Genomic DNA, 23,020 nt, shown 5'->3' on the forward strand with positions numbered 1-23,020 from the left:
CTTCGATACTAGCACTATTATATCCAACAATGCATTTTAATTGCTGGCCTCAGTTAACATCTCTCCAGAGCAGGAGTTCAGGATACAACAAAGACAAAATACTAGGACAAGAAATCCATTCCACAGAGAGGACACACTTGTGTTAGAGGAGAACAGCAATTGATTCATACATAGTAATGTTGAGCGGAGGTCTCCAGTGTTTAGCTATTTATTGGTGCTGTTCTCTTCAGAATACCAGATCTCTGGGGAGACCCTCAGGACCAGGAGGGAAGTCACACATGCAACAGATTTAATTGGATCTTGATAGAGAGAGAGAGAGAGAGAGAGAGAGAGAGAGAGAGAGAGAGAGAGAGAGAGTCTAGGGAGCACTCAAGGAACTACGGTCTGTGTGACACACTGGACAGACAGCTCATCTGCCTTTTAAAACGGCCCATCCCTCTTGGGGAGGAAGAAGCTGTATTTGAGGTGAACTGTCACGGCTTTCTGCCAAACACTCCCTGTAGTTACATACTATTTCAAGGACACAGAGGGACGAAATTGTATATATATACATAATTTGAGCCATCTGAAATTATATTTATGTGGTTTTATGGACTGGCCCAAGGCACTAACAGACAAATTGTGAGTGGAATGACTGAAAAGACAAAGGGAAGGGACAAAATAGTGAGCCAAATGCTGCACTTGGCATGATTTTGCGGTCTTGCATTGATCATTGTAAGTCTTCAAGGGACATCTTAGCAATGGACATCTTAGCTTTTCAGCAATGTATATGCCAGAATTAGCCCAAAGGCTATTTTTCATCTGCTGTCCCCCATCAGGTCATCACAGTACAAAGTGACGCAGCTAAACATTGAAATTGAATACGATACAACACAATTTAAAAGACGCCACAGTTTTCAGCAACATATTATAAAAGACACCACAGTTAGCAGACAGGGCATCTAGTACGGCGGACACACACATATACACAGTAAAGTGCTATTCTATGTACATTAAGTACATTTTAATTATGTTAAAGTACTATTTAATGCAGTATGCTAGATCTGGTATGGAATACATACATATAGGCTACTTAAACAATACAACAGTGAACAAACCCATACACATAAAATACAACAAAGACCGCTAGTGGTCACCAATTTGATGTGTATAGAGCCATTGTTTGAGTTGATTCTTAAAGCTGAGGTAAGTCGGACATTCTCTCACGGCAGCCGGTAACTTTTTCCAGATCTCTGACCCCTTAATTGATAATACATATTGTCCAAATGTTGTACGTCTGTAAGGCACCATACAATCACCGCTCGTGGATGCCCTGGTTACAGTTCTTCCACCACCCGTTATTTTCTATTTAATATATTAACTTAGTGGGGGTGGGGCAAGTCCATGTAGGATCATCTTATATATAGCACAGGCATATTTGAACTTCAGAAAATTTTCCAAACTTAGCAGGTTATATTTCTGCAGTATTAGGCAGTGATGATATGAGAGCGGTTTTCTATCAAAGATTTTTAAAGCTCGTTTGAAAAGTGACTTGGTTTGAGTGTTGCGGCGTTTGTGAGTGACCAGTTTGTAAAACAATATTCAATATGAGAAAGGATCATGGAATGAAGAAACATTCTGGCTGCTTTGCATGAGAGTGATGGTCTAATATATCTAAAGTTAGCAAGATTAAAATTAACAGTTTTTGAGAGCCTTTTGATATGATTTTTAAAGGACAGTGTGGGATCTAATTCAATGCCAAGGTATTTGAATTCGTTTACAATCTGTAGTTCTTCTTTTTTTAAGATTATATTTGAGTGTGTCATTTCAATCAGCCGCTTAGAAAACATTATACAAACAGTTTTTTTAGGCTTCAATAGTAGACATGATTTTGTGAGCCATTCCTGTACACGGATCAGTGCAGATGTAAGAGATTGAGAGGCTTCTTGAACAGTTTTGGCATGTGTAAAAATGACTGCGTCGACTGCATAAATTAAAATATTGATGTTTTGGCATACTGTAGGCAGGTCATTGATGTATAAGGAGAACAGAATTGGTGCGAGTATGGAGCCTTGAGGGACTCCTACTGGACATTCGAGGTGAGGAGATTTAATATTGTCGACAGAGACACAGTACATTCTGTTGGTTAAGTACGAGTTCATCCAGCTGATGGCTTGTTCGGAATTGAAGTTTGTTAATCTAGACAGGAGTATTTGATGATTGACAGAATCAAAAGCCCTTTTCAGATGCAGAAAAACAGCACCAACAACAGAATGAGTGTCTAACGAATGTTTGACCTTTTCAATAAAGACATTAACAACTGTTTCAGTTGAGTGATGGGCATGAAAGACAAATTGAATGGGATGCAGAGGGGAGCCACATTTATTTAGATGCTTTATTGATTGTTTTGCTATCCATTTTTCAATAACTTTAGATATAACAGGAAGAATACTGATTGGTCTATAACACATCTGTTTAGCTATGCATTTACTGAATGAGCACTGTGCCACTGTTCGTCCGACTATTTTTACTGTATTTTATTTTATTTTTTATTCTAAACTGTTTTAATTATTCTTATTTCTTTTGATTATTTTAATTTCTTCTATGTAAAGCACTTTGAATTACCATTGTGTATGTAATGTGCTATATTAATAAACTTGCCTTGCCTATAATTATTGATATGTAATCTGTTCCCTGATTTAAAAATTGGTGTAATCGTGGCCACCTTCCAATCTGGTGGAACAACAGACTGTTTAATTGATAGATTAATCATATGTGTAATAGGGCATACTAAAGACTCTTTGTGCAGTTTAATGAAATTTGTGTCCAATCCAAACTCATCCTTAGCTTTGGAATTATTCAATTCATCAATGATAGAGGCCACATCTGGTTCTGTAATTTCTTCTATCATAAATATAGGCTGTGTGTAGTTAACAGGAGAAGAAACACTTTCAGATGGGGTGAATAATTGAGATATTTCTTGAACAGAATTTTTGAAAAACGAGTTATACTCAGACGCCAGGATGAGGGGATCTTTCACCAATACACTGCCGTTCAAAAGTTTGGGGTCGGTAAAATAACTTCTACTTTAATATATGTTAAAATGTAATTTATTCCTGTGATGCAAAGCTGAATTTTCAGTATAATTACTCTAGTCTTCATTCTTATATGCTGATTTGCTGCTCAAGAAACATTTCTTATTATTATCAATGTTGAAAACAGTTGTGCTGCTTAATATTTGTTTGTGGAAACCATAATATATTTTTTAGGATTCTTTGATGAATAGAAAGTTCAAAAGAACAGAGAAGACTTAAAATAGAAATCTTTTGTAAACTTATAAATGTATTTACTGTCACTTTTGATCAATTTAATGTATCTTTGCAGAAAACTTACTGACCCCAAACAGTGTATACTGTACAGTATGTCAATTCTAATTTCTGTAAAAACATATATTTACTCTATTTTTATTTAAAATGAACATACAGTAAAATAAAGTGCAACAAATATGATGTATAAATACTTTAATATATAAAACACTACTTTTTTTTTAAATATATATTTTGTAATGCAAAACAAATCATAATGGTTTTTGTTTATATATATTTAAAATCAACACACAGTAAATTAAAGCGCAAAAAAATACTTCCATGATGTATAAATATATCACATAAAATATATTTACATTTATTTATATTTTTTTCTAAGCAGTAATGTGAATTAGGGAAGGAAATGTGCTCATTACCATATCAATGTTGTAATGACAACAAAACAAATCTTAATGGTACTACAAGCTTCCTTTCCATTTTTTTGTCTTCGGATTTTAAGATGAAATATGTCACGTAATGAAATATAATGCATTATTGACAGGTTTCATAAGATTCACAGAGATGCTTCTTCATGAGTGACTAGAGAAATCCATAATGGATTAACTTGGAAAATCTAGATATCATTTTGCTTTTTCTGTCTCTCAGTACCTAACATTAGCAAAAAAAAAGGCACTTCACCTCTGATATTTAAATACAATGCTTTAGGCATTCAGGTTGATGAAAGACAGTAGACGATGTGTGTGTGTGCATGTGCGTTAGTTTTGTACTGACCCGGCAATTGCTGAGTTCCTCAGCTGTGAAGATAATGTTCCCGCATTTCTTCCCTGGAATGCCCCTGAGAAAAGATAGATAAATGCTTTTAAACTTTCAATAAAATGTGGGCTAACGGTTTAAAGACAAGAGTTCAAGTAAAACCCTCGTGAAGACTGGCAGAGTTATAAGCACTCTGCGAGCCCACTCAAAATCAGGACAAATAAGACGACTCCATTTTTGTGTGCTTTTCACAGAGTTGCTGGAGCGCTTTTTGCTGCTAAGAGCTTTCTGTGGAACAATTCGATTGCACTGGCGGTAATGGTGGGCCACTTCAGGCGCTGAATAGCCCACATCGAACCTCTGAAAAGAACATGATTCATCTGAAAAGAGGGAAAGTGTAGGGAATGAGGGGGGAAAGGTGATGAGGGTTAGCTAGAAAAAAAGATTAAAGGCTGAGGGTGAGGACTGAAAGACTGTTTGAGGGAAAGTAGAGAGATTCTGTGAGGGAAAGTGATGGAACATTATAAACACAAAGACACACACTGTACGCACATTGATTTTGGATCTTAATACATGAAGTTCGCAAACTAATTAATTTAAACTGACAAACTTCTGAGTGAAAGAGGATATTTAATGATTTTTTTTTTTTGATTTTATCTATAAATTGACTGGTTTGTGAAAACTAAGCACTGAAAAATAAATGGGTTTGGTGATGTTGACTGAAGAGGAAAGTCATTTCAGAGGTAGAGAAAGTTTTAATATTACACTTTGATGAAAGACATTTTTTTTCTTTAGAATAGCATGCAGCGATGAATCGTTCAAAATTTTCGTTCAATAGAGTCAATTTTGATTTCATGCTGACTCTAAGTGGAGATGATGCACAAAAACGATCCGATAGCATATACTGTAGTCTGGGTAGTCTACAGTATATTTGTCATAAAATTATAAAATGAGATGATTGAATGCAGCTCCAAAGATCTGTCTCCATGGCCACAGACTCTCTTTCATCAATTTAAAACCCCATTCTGTGGTCTCATGTCATCTTTGCATTTAATTGGCTAAAACGGGATTCCCATGGGAACACATACCACCGCAACAGCTGAGTGGCAGGTTAGTCTGATACTTTAGTACAGCCTTTGACCCTCTATCTATTCACACATACACACTTGCATAAACTCACAATGGTACACACACATTGACCTCCTGACCACCTGCAGGGAAGAAATCCAGTTAAAGCTCAATGATGCCAAATAGAAATTTCGACTGAAGGACATGTTAGTCAGGCAAGCGTCCCACCACGCTTCTCATCTCCCCCCTCCTGAGACACATGTCAGATCTAGACATGCAGGTAAGACTCAGTGAGGCAGATCTGCCATGGAGAAGGCTAGAGGTGGCATGGAGGCTGAAAATGACTCTTGCAGTGGGAAGTGTTTTATCAAGTTATCTCCAGTTGGCTGAGCTGTAATGAATGCAATTATATAATAGTTTTTAAAAATACATTGCTGTATATTACTTTCTTGAAAATGTAGCAGTGCATTGTGAAGCAATAAAAAAAAGAACACCAAGAGTGCAACTCTAAAAAAAGGGTGCCTTTTGTTTCCCTAATTAATGTGTAAGTAATGAGATTAGTAATGAGATTAGGTGCCAGCAGCCATATCACCCTGTAGCCCAAGACTGGTTGCCCACTGAAGCTAAGCAGGACTTTGCCTGGTTAGTACCTGGTTGGGAGACTCCTGGGAAAACTAGGTTGCTGCTGGAAGAGGTGTTATTGAGGCCAGCAGGGGGCGCTCGCCCTGTGGTCTGTGTGGGTCCTAAAACCCCAGTATAGTGATGGGGACACTATACTGTCAAAGAGCACCGTCCTTCAGATGAGACGTTAAAACCGAGGCCCTGTAGTCATTAAAAATCCCAGGATGTCCTTTGAAAGAGTAGGGGTGTAACCCCGGCATCCTGGCCAAATTTGCCTCTTGGCCTCTGTCCATCATGGCCTCCTAATCATCCCCATATATACTCATTGGCTTCATCACTCTGTCTCCTCTCCACCAATAAGCTGGTGTGTAGTGGGCGTTCTGGCACAATATGGCTGCCTTCAGTAGCGGAGTGGCAATCGGGAGAGTCGGGAGTTTTCCCGGTGGGCCGGTAGTGTTTCGAGGCCGCGAGGGCCGGTCTGATAAAATGTATTCATTGCAAGTTCGCCATGCGCACTTGGGGCCAAAGCGAGGGGAAGAAAACATTTTTTTTTTTCATTTTCTATAACGGAGCGTATATTTGCACTAAGTGCCAGTCCCTGAACTGTCCCTGAACTGATTATGGTTGATTTTATGCACGATTCGCCATTTTACAAGGTACCCACTGAATCCACGCATGAAGTGTCTCCCGGTGAATCAGCGCTTCACGCGTGCTCCGCCGAGCCTGCGCCTCACGTGAGCCCTGCAGAGTCCAGTGAGTCAAGTGAACCGAATCCCGAGTCAAGTGAACCGAATCCCGAGTCAAGTGAACCGTCAAGTGAACCGAATCCCGAGTCAAGTGAACCGAATCCCGAGTCGAGCGTGCCAGGTACCGAGCCAAGTGAGTCAAGCGCCGAGTCAAGTGCATCTTCCAGTGAATCAAGTGCATCGTCCAGTGAATCAAGTGCATCGTCCAGTGAATCAAGTGCATCGTCCAGTGCATCGTCCAGTGAATCAAGTGCATCGTCCAGTGCATCGAGTGCCGAGTCAAGTGCATCGAGTGAATCAAGCCCTGTGACGCGCCGCCGCAGGAGGAGGAGGAGGACTCGTTCGGCTCGCCAGGCTCCGGTGAGCGTACCCAGACTCCTCGCCCTGCCGGCCCCGCCTCTGCGCCTCGCCCTGCCGGCCCCGTCTCTCAAGCTCCATGAGACTGTCCCAGAGCTTCACGTCATCCACGACAAGCCAGAGTTTCACGACAGCCTTGACGATCTTGTTCTTCACGAACATACAGTCCCAGAGCCCTTGTCAGTCCCAGAGCCCTGTCAGTCCCAGAGCCGTGTCAGTCCCAGAGCCCTTGTCAGTCCCAGAGCCCTTGTCAGTTCCTGAACCGGTTCTTGTTCCAGCCCATGTCCCCGTAGGTTCCTCCAAGTATTTTTTTTTGGGGGGGGGGGGGGGGGGGGGGGGGCAGTAGGCTCCACGAGGGGACCATGAATCTTGTGCTGCTATGGTCTCCCGAGGGGTCTTCTCTGCCATGGCTGCCCGAGAGGTCTTCACACCCAGGGAAGCCTGAGGGGGCTCCACCCTGGCCTTAGTCTCGTCCTGCTCCGCCCTGGCCTTCGTCTCGTCCTGCTCTGCCCTGGCCTTCGTCTCATCCTGCTCCACCCTGGCCTTCGTCTCATCCTGCTCCGCCCTGGTCACCGGCCGAGTCTGGTCCGCCCAAGCCCGCCTGGGCTACTTCCTGGTCCCGTTCCCCTGCACGGGCCTGGCCCTCCATCCCAGCCCCCGGTGACCTCCCCCAAGAGCTCTTAGGAGCGTCTGGAAGCCGCTCCTTTGAGGGGGGGCTATGTGATGATCTGCGGCTGGAGTGCCCGCTTGAGCCTCTGGGGGGCACTCCTTCCTAGCTTATTATTTCCAATTATGTTTTACCCTGAACTGATTATGGTTGATTTTATGCACCTGTGTTTTATTATCTTGTTTAGCACACCTGTCTTAAGCCTGAGTTATCCCTGTGTCCTTGGCGAAGTCTTGTTTTGCCCAGCAGACATTTCCAAGTATCCCTGAGAGTTTCCAAGTATCCTTGGATTTCCTGGTTCCCTGATCTTTGCCTGTTCTTCTGGTCTCCGAGTGTTTGTCTGCTGCCTGCCTCGACCTCAGCCTGTTAACGACCACGAGTTCTGGATTGCCCCTTTAATTCCTTGTTTGCCTATGTCTTTTGTCAGCTCTTCTTTGTGTTTAAATAAAGTGCTGCAAATGGATGCTGGCCTTTGACTCCTCGTTACAGAAATGTAGGCTAAAATATACTTTTGAAATATTCATTTTCATTTATATAGTACATTTATAGGCTAAATGGATTTTACGTCATAGGAATAATTATATAAATAATTATTACATTATTATAATAATTGTTTGGCATCCTAAAACATCATCGATAATGTAATGCAGACTGAGACTGTCATAACTAAAACTAAAACTAAAAACAACCATTTATGAACTTTACTCCAGCATAGTACAACAAAGTTACTTTTAAATCAGTAATACTGTAAATGCCATATTAAAATGTCCCTGGACAAAATATACATTTGGCCTGCCTAAGAGGGGACCTACAAGACATTGTGCCCAGGGGCCTCTTAATCCGGCCCTGCCGGCGACGAGGGCCGGTGGTCTACGAAATTTCCCGGTAGATTTTTTGGTCCCACTCCGCCCCTGGCTGCCATCGCATCATCCAGGTGGATGCAGCACATTGGTGGAGGTTGAGGAGATTCCCACCTTCCATGTGAATCGCTTTGAGTGCAGAGAAAAAAGCGCTATTTAAATGTAACGAATTATTATTATTATTAGCTGATGCCAACTTTGATTATGTGCCATTAAACATTTTTATAAACACACAAACAAAAATATAGTAACTTTCTTATATATTATATATTAAAACAAAGGATGCGTTAAATTGGTCAAAAGTGACAGTAAATGCTTTTACATAGTTACAAAAGTTATTCTTTTGAATTTTTTATTCATTAAAGAATCCTGAACAAAATCTATCATGGTTTCTACAAAAATATTAAGCAGCAGCACAACTGTCTTGAACATTGATAATAATATTTCTTGAGCACCAAATCAGCATATTCAAATGATTTCTGAAGGATCATGTGACACTGAAGACGGGAGTAATGATGCTGAAAATTATCACAGGAACAAATTACAGTTACAACATTAATGTTTTACTGTATTTTTGATCAAATTAATGCAGCTTTGGAAAAAAAATAGAAAAAAGAAAATTTTAATTAGAAAACAATTCATTTAAACCGTAATGATATTTCACAACATTAATGTTTTTACTGTATTTTTGATTAAATAAATGCAGTTTTGGTAAGAGACTTGTATATATATATATATATATATATATATATATATATATACAACTATATATATTTCAGTGGCAGAGGACTGTAAAACTGTAAAACACTATTACGATCAACCATGTTACTTTTGGAAAAGTATTATCACAACAAATAGAAAATAAATTTCGAAAGTAGTTTCAAAATATAACAGCTTCATAAAATGACCCAAGATAACAAATGCAACATCCAAAGTAGAGAACAAACAATACCGTACTGAAAAACACAAGCTACTTAGGGGAGTTTGGGAGTCCAAGGACACCACTAGAGGATTTTTTTGCTGCACAAGTACAAAGACCAAGTAGGAGAGGGTTCAGCTTGTCTGAAGAGTTCACGTCTTGCCCCAGGCATCAACTCTTGCTCAAGGTCACACGTGGCTCATCATAACCGTAGACTCTCTCATTACTCAGTACCAACCAATGTATAACTCAAGACAGCTGTCAGTGTCACTCTCTGCATTCAATTTCCTGCTGCTATGGAAACAACTTATAAAGGTGAGCCGAGGAGGTTTTCAATCCCAACTTCTGCTGAAAAAGAGGGCTTCATCACTGCTATAGAACACAAGAGAACAGGAAGTGCCACTAGTGTAAGTATACTGGAGCCTCCAGAGAGGAAAAGAATGAGATAAAAAAAAAAAATTTTGATTGACAGGAGGGAAATGAATGAGGGAATAAATTAATAACATTTAATGAATGACATTTAACATTTCAAGAAGAAATGTCTTTGGATTAAGAGTTATTGCACTCAAATACCTTGCTTTCATTTAAACCACATTGTGAAAATAAACTATTCATGGTCACAGGCGAAGAATACACTCTTTTCCAGCTGGGCTGTCACCTCTCTAACACAGCATATCTGACAGACAGAACAATAGCTTCTCAAGATTTTATCGGAGAGCTTCAAACCCCCCCCACCACCCATTTTACTGTGCCAGTGCCAAAAACATCCTCCCTGCATGTTTAATCAGAGTCCTCGGCAGACAGGATAAATCCGGGCGCCATTAGAACCGAGACGCTGAGTTCCTCTTACAGGACACAGACACAGACATGTCACAAACGCATCTTAAAAAACACAAAAATATCATTCCACTTCAAATTAGTAATAGCTGACAAACGTGAAACTGTACCCACATATCAATTGTATTCACATTTTACATCAATATACCAAGTGCTTACAGCGTGTGTCAGAAATGCACACAGTGCTATGAACAATAACAATGGCGTGACTCCTTATCCTTTGGAAGTGCATGCAAAGTGGATTTGCTTCCACAGCTCAGAAAACAACATCTTCTCGACATGTTAACAACACTAACTAAATGGAATCATAAATTATACTTTAACTAGATTTTTACATTTTCTACGTAAAATTTGACTGTGCTTACCCATGTTAAATTTGCCACCACAATGGCTTGAACTCGCTCCCAGTGTTTTGAACGGTTTCTTCATTGTTGCTAAATGGTTGCTATGTGGTCCAAGTCAAAAGAGCAAGACTATGATATTCTAGTCTCTAGATAGATGCAACTGGAGTATTGGATTTTTCTCTATTTTATCATTCAACAGACAAAAATAAGTTACTTAGAAAAGTAATAAAACGCCTCTCCATAACAATCTCATCAATCTAAACTCTTATTTATGGCACAAACAGTACAGCAAAACTTATAATACTTACATTTATTGGTTTGTTCATAGAGCATATACTGTTAATTATTTACTGAACATCAGTGTATTTTATCATATTGCTGTTATTGCTTCGTGTCATGAATAAAAATGGCCCTCAACTGTAAAAAAAAACAGTACAATGCACAGCCTCTTGGGGCTTATTACTTTAATTTGTCATACAGCTCTTCAACGGGCATGTAAATGTGACAAAATCATGCAGCTAAGCTTTGTTGTTCATGTACATAAAATGGTATCATCAATATAATGGTGCCTCATAAAGGTGAATTACATGAATTTTAAAATACTCGAGCTTCTAAAAATACAGTTCGAGAGACCAGCACGCTGTGTTGCTGAAGTACGCTGCAGGTTCAGCCGTGGGAACAGACTGTAGAGAATGAGTAAGCCGGCCAATTAGGCAATGATGGTGGGGATTTAGTGAGCATGCATTAACTGTAGGAGAGATACTGTTCGGTCAGGGCAGGTTAATAGCTGTCAAAAATGCCCTGCTCCAAACAGCACTCAAAACACAGATTGTAGAAGTGCATATCAGAGCAATTAAGCAGCAGATAAATGTCTGTCGGAAAGTAAGTATTGTAGCGAAATGCAAATATATTCTGTATCTGAAGTGCCGGATCCAGATAAGGACGGTGATCATGTGACCGTTAACTCGATTATGCATAATGAATTTTAAAGGCCACACTGTGTTTACAGGTCTCTGGCTTACGGATTCGGCGCACACACCTCTGGCGCAGGAGTCAGGAACTGTGCTTAAGTTCTAAGCCCATGGTTCCCTGACTGAGCCCTCCTAATAAGCCAGAGATTCATTTGAAGGTCAAACGCAACAGCTGTGTCCACAGATAAAAAGATCTTGAGATACGCTTAAACTCACCCACTAAAATAGCATCACCAGAAAACAAAGTAAACAGAGATATTCATGTGATTTGGGACTTGTTTTAACTTATATGGGGATTTCAACCAGAAATGCAAATTCTGTCATGCATTTCTTTCTTCTGCAGAAGAGATTTTGAACTGTACTTTCATTGTACTTAAAAAATATATATATTCTACATATAATACATATACAAGTTTAGACTGACATGGGGTTGAGTGCATTATGTTTGGATGAACAATCCCTTTAAGCTGCTAAAAATATGAGCAAATTGATCTGGGTGCACTAAGTTTGAATATGCAAATGTAGAGAGGAATATTTTTGGGAGTGACGACTTTGTGTGGCTTTGAATATACAGTAGTGCAAAATTTACATGGGCTATTCTTAGAATATATAATTTTGTGTTCCACCAAAAAAATAGTCATACAGTTCTAAAGCAACATTAGGGTGAATAATTCAAGACAGAATTGTAATTTTTAAGTGAACTATTTATCTACTCACAGTTATTGGTAGCACTGTACAGTAAGGTCATTTGTTAACATTAGTTAATGCATTAGTTAACGAACTAATTATGAGCAATATATTTTATACAGCATTATTGAACTTTTAACAACTAATATTAACAGATACCACTTTTGATTTTTGAAAACTGATATTTTCACTACAGAACAGATGTCTCAAAGTGTGTAGAGTACCAAAAATATAATTGTTTTCCACGCAAAAATCCATTTCAGCTACTGATGTCTGTGATAGCCATCATCAGTACACTGACTGTGGTGTGTTTGGCAGTTTATCTGGACACACTTCACCCTCATACATCTCAGTGTAAGCCTGTGACAGCGCTGCTACTATGATGAATGTCTCCAACACTGAGGGTATTTTCACAGAAAATGTCATGCTTTCTTTTTAGCTAATTAGAACCTCAGTTTGTGTGTGCGCACGTGTGGCGGGGGTAGAGAGTTAAATTGTGAATTGTGTATGAAATAGATTGATCGAGTGTGTATAAAAACACATGGGCGTAACATTAGGTAATTTGTTTTTCAGCAGTGACCAATGACAAATTACCCACCTTCTGATGGAGTAATTCTTCCTACCTGCGTGGCGAGACATCTTTTTGGAGCTTATTTGAAATATTTTCAATACTCATACATAGCAAACAGATTGCATTCTGCGAAAATTTAAAGCCCTGAGCCGAAATATTGACACCCAGTCCTGTTATTGTGCACCATTTTACATTCTCTCATCTCAAATATTCCTGGACCAAAACCAGGTTGTCTATAAATATTTTGCTCAGCCTGACAGTATATGGCTCTCTTCTTTCCACGCACATTTTCTCCACAAATCCACCACGCTCACATGTGGAAATGAGGCCGGAGAAAAATCAAGCCCGAAGGGCCCCGAATGTGTGGCGGAACCTCAAATCCCCATCTCTGAGCATCCTGTGGCATCTCTTATCCTTAGGACTCCCTTGGCCTTATCTTGCGAAAACAGAGGGAATTAGATGTATTTGCCCAAATGCAGTGCTATGTAATTGAAAAGCCACTAGTCTTGGTGGGTTGCCATAGAAACCAGCAGGTAATAGAGTAGTACCTCTTCCTCCACACTTCCACCCCAGTGTGTTACAGTATCTGCCCACTAGCTCTTTAGAGAGACGGGCTGACCTACTAAAATATGCCTATTGCCGCCAACCTTTTTCCTAATCCTCTGCTCGCCACTTGCACAGCACAGCAGAAAGCGTGACACAAAGGCCAAAAGGAGATGGCCCATTTAGTGTTTTTTGCCCCATGCCGTGTCACCATCAGACGCATTTGCAAAAAGCTCGCTGTCTACCATGCTGTGATACAGAGCGCGTGCACAGCGACCGCCGTGTTCTTCGAGGAAGAAAATCAGCTGTTAGAGAGGACTTACAAACTATTTTTCATGTCATTCAGGGGTTTAGTCACACAGTCTAGCCATATCTTCAATATTTTTTTATTTTGCTTGTTAAAGTGGCTTAAAAAAGCTTATAATATTCCGATTATTAAGGAAAAGCATGTGAATTTCACATGTGAACGCACTAATCACATGTTTTTGCTTCATATGTCATCCATTATTGTTGTTAACTAAAATTAAAACTGTTATAATCGTTTAGGTCATTGAAATAAAGCTAATTTAATTTTATTACATGAAAAACCTAAACTTTGAAATGTTCCCTTGGCAACTAACTGAAATAAATAAGTTGAAGTACTAAAATTACTAAAACTAAAACTGAAATAATAGAATTATTTAAAAAATAAAATCTAAATAAAATTAAAATAAAATAAAACTGCAAATATAAAAATAAAATCCAATTTAAAATATTAATAAATATTATAATAGTTCATAAATAATGCAAAAATTACTATGATTTCATCAAATTCTGTTTTAAAAAAGATTTTAATGTGTGTGTGTGTGTGTGTGTGTGTGTGTGTGTGTGTGTGTGTGTGTGTGTGTGCGTGCGTGCGTGCGTGCGTGCGTGCGTGCGTGCGCGTGTGTTTGTTTGTGTGTGTACTCTTGTTTTTATTACATTGAGAGGACCAAATGTCCCCACAAGAATAGTAAAACGTGAAATCACCTACATTGTGAGGACTAGCCAATGGTCCCCACAAGGGAAATTGATTAATGAACATACTAAATGATGTTTTTTAGAAAATGTAAAAGAGCAGAAAGTTTTCTGTGATGGGTAGGTTTAGGGGTAGGGTTAGTGTAAGGGGACAGAATATACAGTTTGTACAGTATAAAAACCATTACGTCTATGGAGAGTCCCCACAAAGATAGTGGACCAGACATGTGTGTGTGTGTGTGTGTGTGTGTGTGTGTGTGTGTGTGTGTGTGTGTGTGTGTGTGTGTGTGTGTGTGTGTGGCTGACAGGGTTGATGAATTTATATTTACCATAATTATTTAAAAAATCAATATTATTTTGACATTTTAAAATTAACCTAAAAAATGTAAACTAAATAATGCTAAAATGACTGCATTTGAGGATTTTCTGAAAATCGCATGTAATTTACAAAATCATATGATTCTGTAAAAATTCATGTGGTTCTTCCATAAGGCCAAATGCAAGCGCAAATCCCTTTGAAGGCATCATCCAGACATCCTATTTTGTGCAGCTGAAATAGATCATTGATGTGACCCAGATATGCTGGACAGTGGCAGCCTGTATCTTAGCATTAAAATGCCACAGTCTCTAGATACAGAGTGCCATCCTTCCTCAAGTCGTAGCTTAATTAGTTTCCCTTTTTAACCCCCCGCCAAAGCTTTGGGATCTATTCGCATGCAGAACTGCTCTGGATTGATATAGAAGGTTTGCTTTTGAGAGACCCCAAACAAGCACCTCGACCGCGGTTAAAAGCATCGATTTTCGAAGTGGCGTTTTTCAAAGAGCTAGAGACCGTAAAAGGATTTTGATCCACGAGCTGCTCGAAAAAGACCAATTTATAAAGCCTTTTCTCTTATAATCGTGGTGAGAGGACTTGCTATATAAATGAGCTCAGCTGGACCATGTGGGCTAGATGAACTTATGTCTTCCATGTGGTTAAATCTGCGGCCTGAATAGAGACCCCATAGGATTTGGAGAATTTTTACAGCACTGTTTCCATGGTACTATATCTTCTTCAACGTCGTATCAAGGGTGAAAAATAATCAAAGACTTACGAAAGCACCCGCTCGAGTCTTGACCCAGAGGACCCAATAATCTCTCCTAGAGTGCAGAAAGTCTGGCCGAGGAAGGACTGTGAGAGACAAAACAATGAAGGTACATCACAGTTATGTGGGTTCCCTGCTCCACAGACACAACTCAGCAGTGACAGTCCTGTCTGGAAAATCTCAGAAAGATGGTATGAGGACTCACCTTGGATACTGTATGTCACTGAGTATTAAGACAGGTGAGGCCTGGCTGATGAAACTCTAAGCAATGGAAGGGGTGAATCAATGACATGGAAATGCATACAAAAAAGCGAGCAAAAAAAAAAAACAGGACGAGACTTTGAGAACTACGACAGACTGTTTCATGCAGTTTTAAAAGGACACAGAGGGACTGGGCTTTGAACATGACAACACTTTTTCTTTTTCAAAGAATGAGAACTGAAAAACAAATCACATTCCCTTTGTAACTATTTCTGACATGACGGAAAACAAGCAATGGATAAATCACACTCATTTACAGCTTGTACCTTCTGTTGTCCATATCCATCGTAGCAGAAAAGAGATCAAATCAACAGAGTAAAACTTGTGGGCTATCGTATAAGCATCGTGGTTCTTGTCTATTCATTAGAATGCAGGAAACGGCATGTGAGACATTAAAGTTTGCTTACATGTTTTGAGATGTTTGAGCTTCTTGAATCCACATTGTATCTGTGTCAAATGAGCAAAAGATTGAAAATATTATCAAGGGATTTTTTTTCCGAAACTAAGGGCAGAAAAGTTCCGTCATCCACTTACACGTCAAACCGAAGGTTCTGCTTTTCTTCGAAGAAGTAATCCAAGACAAACTTCCTTACAAAGTCTGGGTTTAGAGTGTTGTCAATCACTTCTGTTCGGCCAAACTAAACAAGAATAAAAGATGCATCATTAGATAAAAAATGTTCATGGCAAGATAATGAAACAACATCTTTAGAATCAAACTACTGTAATATTGCAAAGTATTGTCTATCTATCCATCTATCTATAACATCATTTCACCTTCCCAAGTACAAACATGTTGCATAAAGGTCATTCTCTAAAAATTGGGTACAACAGGTCTTGAATCATTTTTTACCACCCAAAAATATTAGTGAAAGAACATGCTTAATCTTGTCAGAATGTCAAACTAAATATTCTCATGTTTATTTTTTGTTGTTGTGTGTGTATGCAATTATATTTCTAACCCTGTTGCAGTTGAATGCAGTTTAAAACCCTGAATTGTGTCATTTTGTTATATTATTAGAAAAAAAGTAAATGTTTAAAGAGTACTTATTTTATGATAATTAAAAACAAAAACAGAATGGCTTGTTTACTTTGTAAAAAAAATCTTGTTTACATTAAAGAAGAATATATATTTTGCCATTTATAAACACCACTATTCCACCATTGAAACATGACGGTTGAGATGAATAGAACAGAACACCGTAAATGAAGTTAATATTATTCACTCATCATCATGTAAAATCTGCACAGAAGGAATCACTGATGTGCCAAAGCATAATAACAGTTGCTATGATCATATTTTCATGATCAGAAGCAAAATCAGCCCTCAGACTTCCCTTCTCTCCGCAGACTCAACAGCAGCCTGAGCTCTGCATGAATGTGGGGCAGGAATAGCAGCTCAGTGTGAGCTCGTACAGCTTCCTGCCAACGTACACATCCCTGAAGCAATCAGACAGTGATTCCCATTGGGCAGGAGTCCTCGGCGGAGCTCACCGACGGCACAGAGTAATGAACTATTGATTCCTAACTCAGATTCAGACCCAAGATCATGTTCTCAACACCCCAGACACATAATCCCACCTATCAACTTAGTATCCACGCTTTCCATTATCTGCTCCTGGAGAAGTTCCTGGAGCCGATCGGTCCTTGACTAAAGGTTCAGTGACCGCTGGTCGCTGCATTATCTGTTTAGGGGAGCTGGCTGTTTATAATGCAGTTGCTATGCTTGCTTTTGGAGGTAGGCTACTTGTAATGTGAGTGGGCTGGGCACTTGAGTGTTGATATGCATGCGGAGAAAGCCACTGGTCCAGATACACGCTAGCTATTTAAAAGTACAGTGAATATTTCATGATGCCATCTGGAGAGCGAGATATCTCTAGAGAAGTCCAGAGCGCTCGCTGCATTCCTCGAGTTTTCAATGGCAAACTACTGTTTTTTTAGACTGGTGATTCTTTGAACAAAAAATAGTTGCATTACAATTCTGCCAAAAGGGTCGTCTTAGGATGATTTTAAAACATTGAGAAGCAATCTAAAAATCACACTGAACTGTCTTTTTTTTATCATTATTTTATAAAAACTTATTTTGCAAACTGTCCATTAAGCAAGGCATAATAATTTCTGTAATTTCTACTCCATTGTATGAATTTTCAAACTTTATTATTTCCATCGAGTTGAATTTTCTTCTTTGGTAAATTCAAAGTGCGTCAAAAAATGAAAAAGTGCGAATTTAAATTGTTTTGTTTTTTTAAAGCAGACTTAAGTGCTTATGTGGCTAAACAAACTATGTTCACAAATTTCTCCCAGAATTAGATTATCTTTCACATTTTTAAAAAAAATTCTTATACTGACCAAGGCTGCATTTATTTGATCAAAAATAAAGACAAAAAACTGCAATATTGTGAATTATTTTATTATTGTGAAATATTTTAAAATACAATTTATTCCTGTGATGCAAAATCAGCATCATAACTCCAGGCTTCAGTGTCACATAATCCTTCAGAAATCATTATAATATGCTGATTTGCTGCTAATGAAGCATTCTTATTGTTATTATGTAGAAAACAGTTGTGCTGCTTAATATATTTGTGGAAACCACGATACAGGTTTTTAAGGATTCTTTGATTAATAGAAAGTTCAAAAGAAAAGTATTTATTTTAAATAGAGATCTTTGTAACATTAAAAATGTATTTACTGTCACATTTGATCACTTTATTGTGTCCTTGCTTTATAAAAGTAAAATCCAATTTAGTAGATAGGCCTAGTAGTAATATTGAATGTTTGCATGTTTGTTAGGTTCTGTAAGTTTATGGATACTGTTTCTAAAAGAAACGGTCTCATGAGATTTATCTGGAAGGCAAATAATAGAATGCACATCATAAAAAGAAAAGAAAAACAGAGCATCCACACAAGCGCAGATAAGAGGAGGATGGAGGAGAATATCGACTGATAGACACAGCAATCTGATAATAAACCGAATTGAAAGAAAATAAAAAATGGTGGATACAAAAGTACAACAACGAATCACATCAATAAAACTGTAAATTGTGTCCTGATTGTAGCTTGTGTAGTCGTGGCCAATGGACCATGTTAATTGATAATACAGTTTTTCAAGAGGCTAAAACACAGCATGCTGAGAACTATGTTCTGTTCATGTATAAAAAGCATACTAACCTCTCTCCACTCTTTAGTACCAATTCCTTGAACATACAACACAACCACTGTGAAGAGAAAATGGAAAAATAATGGTCAAACACAGAAAGAAACAATCAATAAATAGATAAAAACACTTGCAACCTGTGCACAGTCTGTTTCCTTAAATGAAACTAATGGAGGTGCTTCACTGAGAGCTTCATCCTACCATCTAATTAGAAAATGGCTTGGAGAAGTGCCTACTTCATGGGATGTGACCAGTATGGAGTATTAGTCCCAAATCCAGGCCCTTTAAGTGGAAGTGTGCAGCAGCATGTGTGAGATCTAATTCATCAATAACTTCACTGACTCATTCAAGAGGAGTCCAAACAGGATATACCCTGACCAACAAACAGACTGCAGCTCTATGGGTGGTCATTTGAGTAGATGTCAGAAATGACTTGACAGGACACCATTCAGTCCAGCAAGATCTTGAGGAATACAAAAATGGCACAAAAAAAGGACTCGTCCCTTGCTCTACAATCTGCTGACAGACTTCATTCTCAGAGAAACTGTGATATTTGTGTCTAAATTGGATGGATGGATGGATGGATGGATGGATGGATGGATGGATGGATGGATGGATGGATGGATGGATGGATGGATGGATGGATGGATGGATGGATGGATGGATGGATGGATGGATGGATGGATGGATGGATGGATGGATGGATGGATGGATGGATGGATGGATGGATGGATGGATGGATGGATGGATGGATGGATGGATGGATGGATGGATGGATGGATGGATGGATGGATGGATGGATGGTAACCATTCACATAACTTCGGAAATGACTGTCTATCTATTTTGCATTACTAAATTAGGTCAAATAATGTAAACAAGTTCCGTATTCTGTTAATTATGTCAGTTAACACTCATTCCACCCCAATGGATTTTTTTCCCCTGAGAATAGCCCTGGAATTTAATCACTCTGAAATAAGCCCAAAATAACATTTCTTGTTTTACATGATGCAAATGTTACTCGAAACAAGGCATTATTATGAATGCATCTCTCTGTTGCACTGAACAAGATTAGACTGACCGCATTCATTATTTTCAACTCCTCGAAAAATCTGCAGTAACAACACTGGGGCGGCGATTTCACATAAATTACATGGAACAATCATCAGAGCACAAAAAACATTTCAGGAAGAGTAGAGACACCTATTCAGGTATGACCTTTGCCAGATCAACCGAGGAACTGATTTAAAATAAATCTCAGTGCAAATTATGGCAACTCAGATGTCATTCAAGCGTTTGATTGCTGTGAGCATTAGGGTGAAGGATTAATAAATGTTATAATTCGGGATTCTCTGACTAAGGCAGGTTTAAAAAGGCAAGTTGAAATAAGAGTTTTTTTCTCCTTTTTCAACTTTCCTTCCAAAGTAGTCCCTTTGATTTGTCTTGAAAAAGCAGAGGGGGGAAAAAGATATGTCCTAGGGGTACAACACTTTCAGCAATGGCCTCACATGCCAAATAGCCATGAATAACTCATCCGAAACCTTCACACTTGTTTTCAAGGCAACAGAAAAATAATTCATGTGAATAGCATTCACAGCTACGCTATTGACATCAGTTGGGAAGAGAAAATGCTTCGTGTTTCTGCTCAGTGGTTGGCCCTCTGAGAAAAAAAAAAAACTCTGAATAATGCAATATTAAAATACGGCCACGTTTATATTATCATGCAGGACGACCATTTTATTACCCTTAAGAATAGTAAATACAACTCAGTCAGAATTATTAGGCTATATGCTCATTAGTCAATCAAGAAGGTTTAAATGAATATGTAAATGCAGAATTTTAAATGCTAGCTATATTAAAGATTTTTGCATGCAGTCTTTTGAGCCAAATTTGAAATAAAATAGCTTCCTAAATACTGGGCAGTAAACAATGTGTTCTGTCTATTATTTCAAACAAATAGTACGAACACATATCGCAGTAATTAAACCTAATTTAATCCATAATGGATAATTAAATCCAATTTTGTGTAAACTTTGAATTTAATAATCAGTCATGGAAGGGATTTTAAATATAGACTGATATAATATATATATTTAAGCAATAAGGTTCGAGAGGCTGTATCGTGAATAAGTCACCTTATTGCCTGCAACCCCCTCAGCCGTGACTTATTCACGATACAGCACTAGCCTCGAGTACCTTATTGCTTTTATAAAACGTTTACCACACAATAAAAATATTAAAGTAAAAAAAAAAATTTATTAGTGCAACTTTCATGAAGTAAAATCACTAAAAGCCTTCCTTCCGCTAGAAAAAAAATAGTCCCTGACCGTGAACAGCAACAACGTTCCAATGTGTAATATGCATGAAAGCTCAAATAAAAACAACATAGGAACCGGTCTCAAACATTGTTTCATTTTTTTTTACAACACAGAATGTAATATTTCCTCACACAAATATAGCTTATCTCTCAGCACGAGACAATTAACGTTCATTTTCCGTTTATTCCGTTAATTTCTCTCTGCACTTATAAATAAACCTTACTAAATATTTACAAAAATAAAAACACAAGGGCACATATTTTGATAGGTAGCCTATTTTAGCTATTTTATTAATGTTATTAATTTAGTTGCTAGAATGCTGCCTAACAAGAGATACATTTTTTTTATTGTTTATTTAAATTTATTTGAACATCTCTGTTTATGTTGATATGGGTGGTTGCTACGGGTGTTGCGCAGTGATAAATAGAACCGCGTTGGGTGAAGCGGTCATAGCCGTGTTTTATCATGAATAACGTTAAAGCACAGCTATTGACCAATCAGAATCAATGATTGGAACTAACCATTTTATAAATATAAACAGTGTCTGAAATCGAATACTTCCCTATTATATAATATGCGAAAAAACAGTATGCCAAAAGAGTAGTATGTCTGAAATACACAGTATTCGAAAAACGTAGGCACAAAGTACCCGGACGACCTACTAGTTCTGCCGTGATTCTGGAGTGCACATTCATGGGCTGCGGCTGAAAACTTAAAAATGCTTTGAGTCATGTAAGCTTCACTTCCTGTCTCCTAACACCGTGTCCTAACCAGACGCCATGCGATAAGATTCCAGCGACAAATAATTTGTCTGTCCACACTAGACGCGACACGACTGCGAGATGCGTCAAAATCACTCAAAACCCACAGCCAATCAGAACAGCGTGTGGGCGGAGTCTTGCGGCAAGTGCACAGCACCAGAGAGTAATCTTGACGCACTCGCAAGAAAATGGATAAGTAGGCGACATAATCAAATTCACAAATATTACACCATTTAAACGCATTCAACCAGATTGCTTTCATAGAGGTTTTTCGAACGCATTCGACCACATGAGTGTTTACAAATGTAAACATTATGGGAAGCGGGCTAGCCAGACGGCATTTAAAAACGGCCGAAGACAAAAAAAAACGTACCAAGCACAATGTTCTCTCACGATTCCTGATTTCTAACACTCACTCACATCGTTCGACGTGGTCTTGTGGCTGTCAGAGCAGAAACGAAACCTGCTGCTCTCTGTATGTTTTTCCGTCATCTTCTTTCACATTCATATGTAAATTGCTTGAGCTTATTTCGCCCATTAGATCGAAAGATCTGAAAAAGCCCCTACATTTACCCGCCCATAGACCCTCCCTTTGAAGAAATCAGGACAGAAGTGGTTGAAAGTGGACAAAAGAGACAGATTAAAACACCAGGTGTAAACAGGAATGTGTCTCCCTAGTCTACTTGTGATCAGATCGACCAAAACGCATCTTCATACCAGGTGTAAACAAGGCCTAAGGTCAAGACTCACCTGGTGCTGACCTTGAGAATGTGTCGACATCCAGCAAACTCCTGGAGAAACAGAAAAACAGAGATGCTAAAGCACAAAACAGACGACAAAATAATTGCTGGCAATAAAAAGCCAAGAAAACCAATCTAGATGATCATTTTTGTACTGTTTTATTGAACAGATGGTTGCACAGAAAAAAAAAGCAGCTTCTATGTTTGTCCCATATGAACAAAGAGACTCATTGATGCTCAGGTCAGAGCAGGCTTGAATTTCCTCCTGCCGAACATCAATAATGACGGTCATGAACATCAAAATGAGTCAACATTAAAATCAAAATTGACCCCTATTTACATTATTATTCTTTTTAAGAATACAGTTTCCTTGTATTGAGTGTATTAAGTGATTGACATGATAGATACATAAATAACACACTTTTAAGACATTTTAAAGAAAATGCATTATCATCAAC

General features: G+C 38.5%; 1 protein-coding gene across 1 annotated transcript in view; it reads right to left on the bottom strand.

Moving 5' to 3' along the window:
* The window catches only part of cpne9 (copine family member IX), a 44,929-nt gene that overhangs the window by 15,064 nt on the left and 6,845 nt on the right, over window positions 1-23,020 (bottom strand). The window contains exons 2-8 of the mRNA XM_056257941.1: window positions 22,573-22,613; window positions 18,760-18,806; window positions 16,126-16,229; window positions 15,999-16,038; window positions 15,858-15,860; window positions 15,340-15,416; window positions 4,077-4,140 (exon numbers count right to left, since the gene is read on the bottom strand). Coding sequence (XP_056113916.1) covers window positions 4,077-4,140; window positions 15,340-15,416; window positions 15,858-15,860; window positions 15,999-16,038; window positions 16,126-16,229; window positions 18,760-18,806; window positions 22,573-22,613 — 376 coding nt within the window. The remainder of the gene's footprint in view (window positions 1-4,076; window positions 4,141-15,339; window positions 15,417-15,857; window positions 15,861-15,998; window positions 16,039-16,125; window positions 16,230-18,759; window positions 18,807-22,572; window positions 22,614-23,020) is intronic.

This window comes from Rhinichthys klamathensis, unplaced genomic scaffold (genome assembly GCF_029890125.1).
Source record: "Rhinichthys klamathensis goyatoka isolate OS25496 unplaced genomic scaffold, OSU_Roscu_1.1 h1tg000147l_1, whole genome shotgun sequence".
NCBI lineage: Eukaryota > Metazoa > Chordata > Actinopteri > Cypriniformes > Leuciscidae > Rhinichthys > Rhinichthys klamathensis.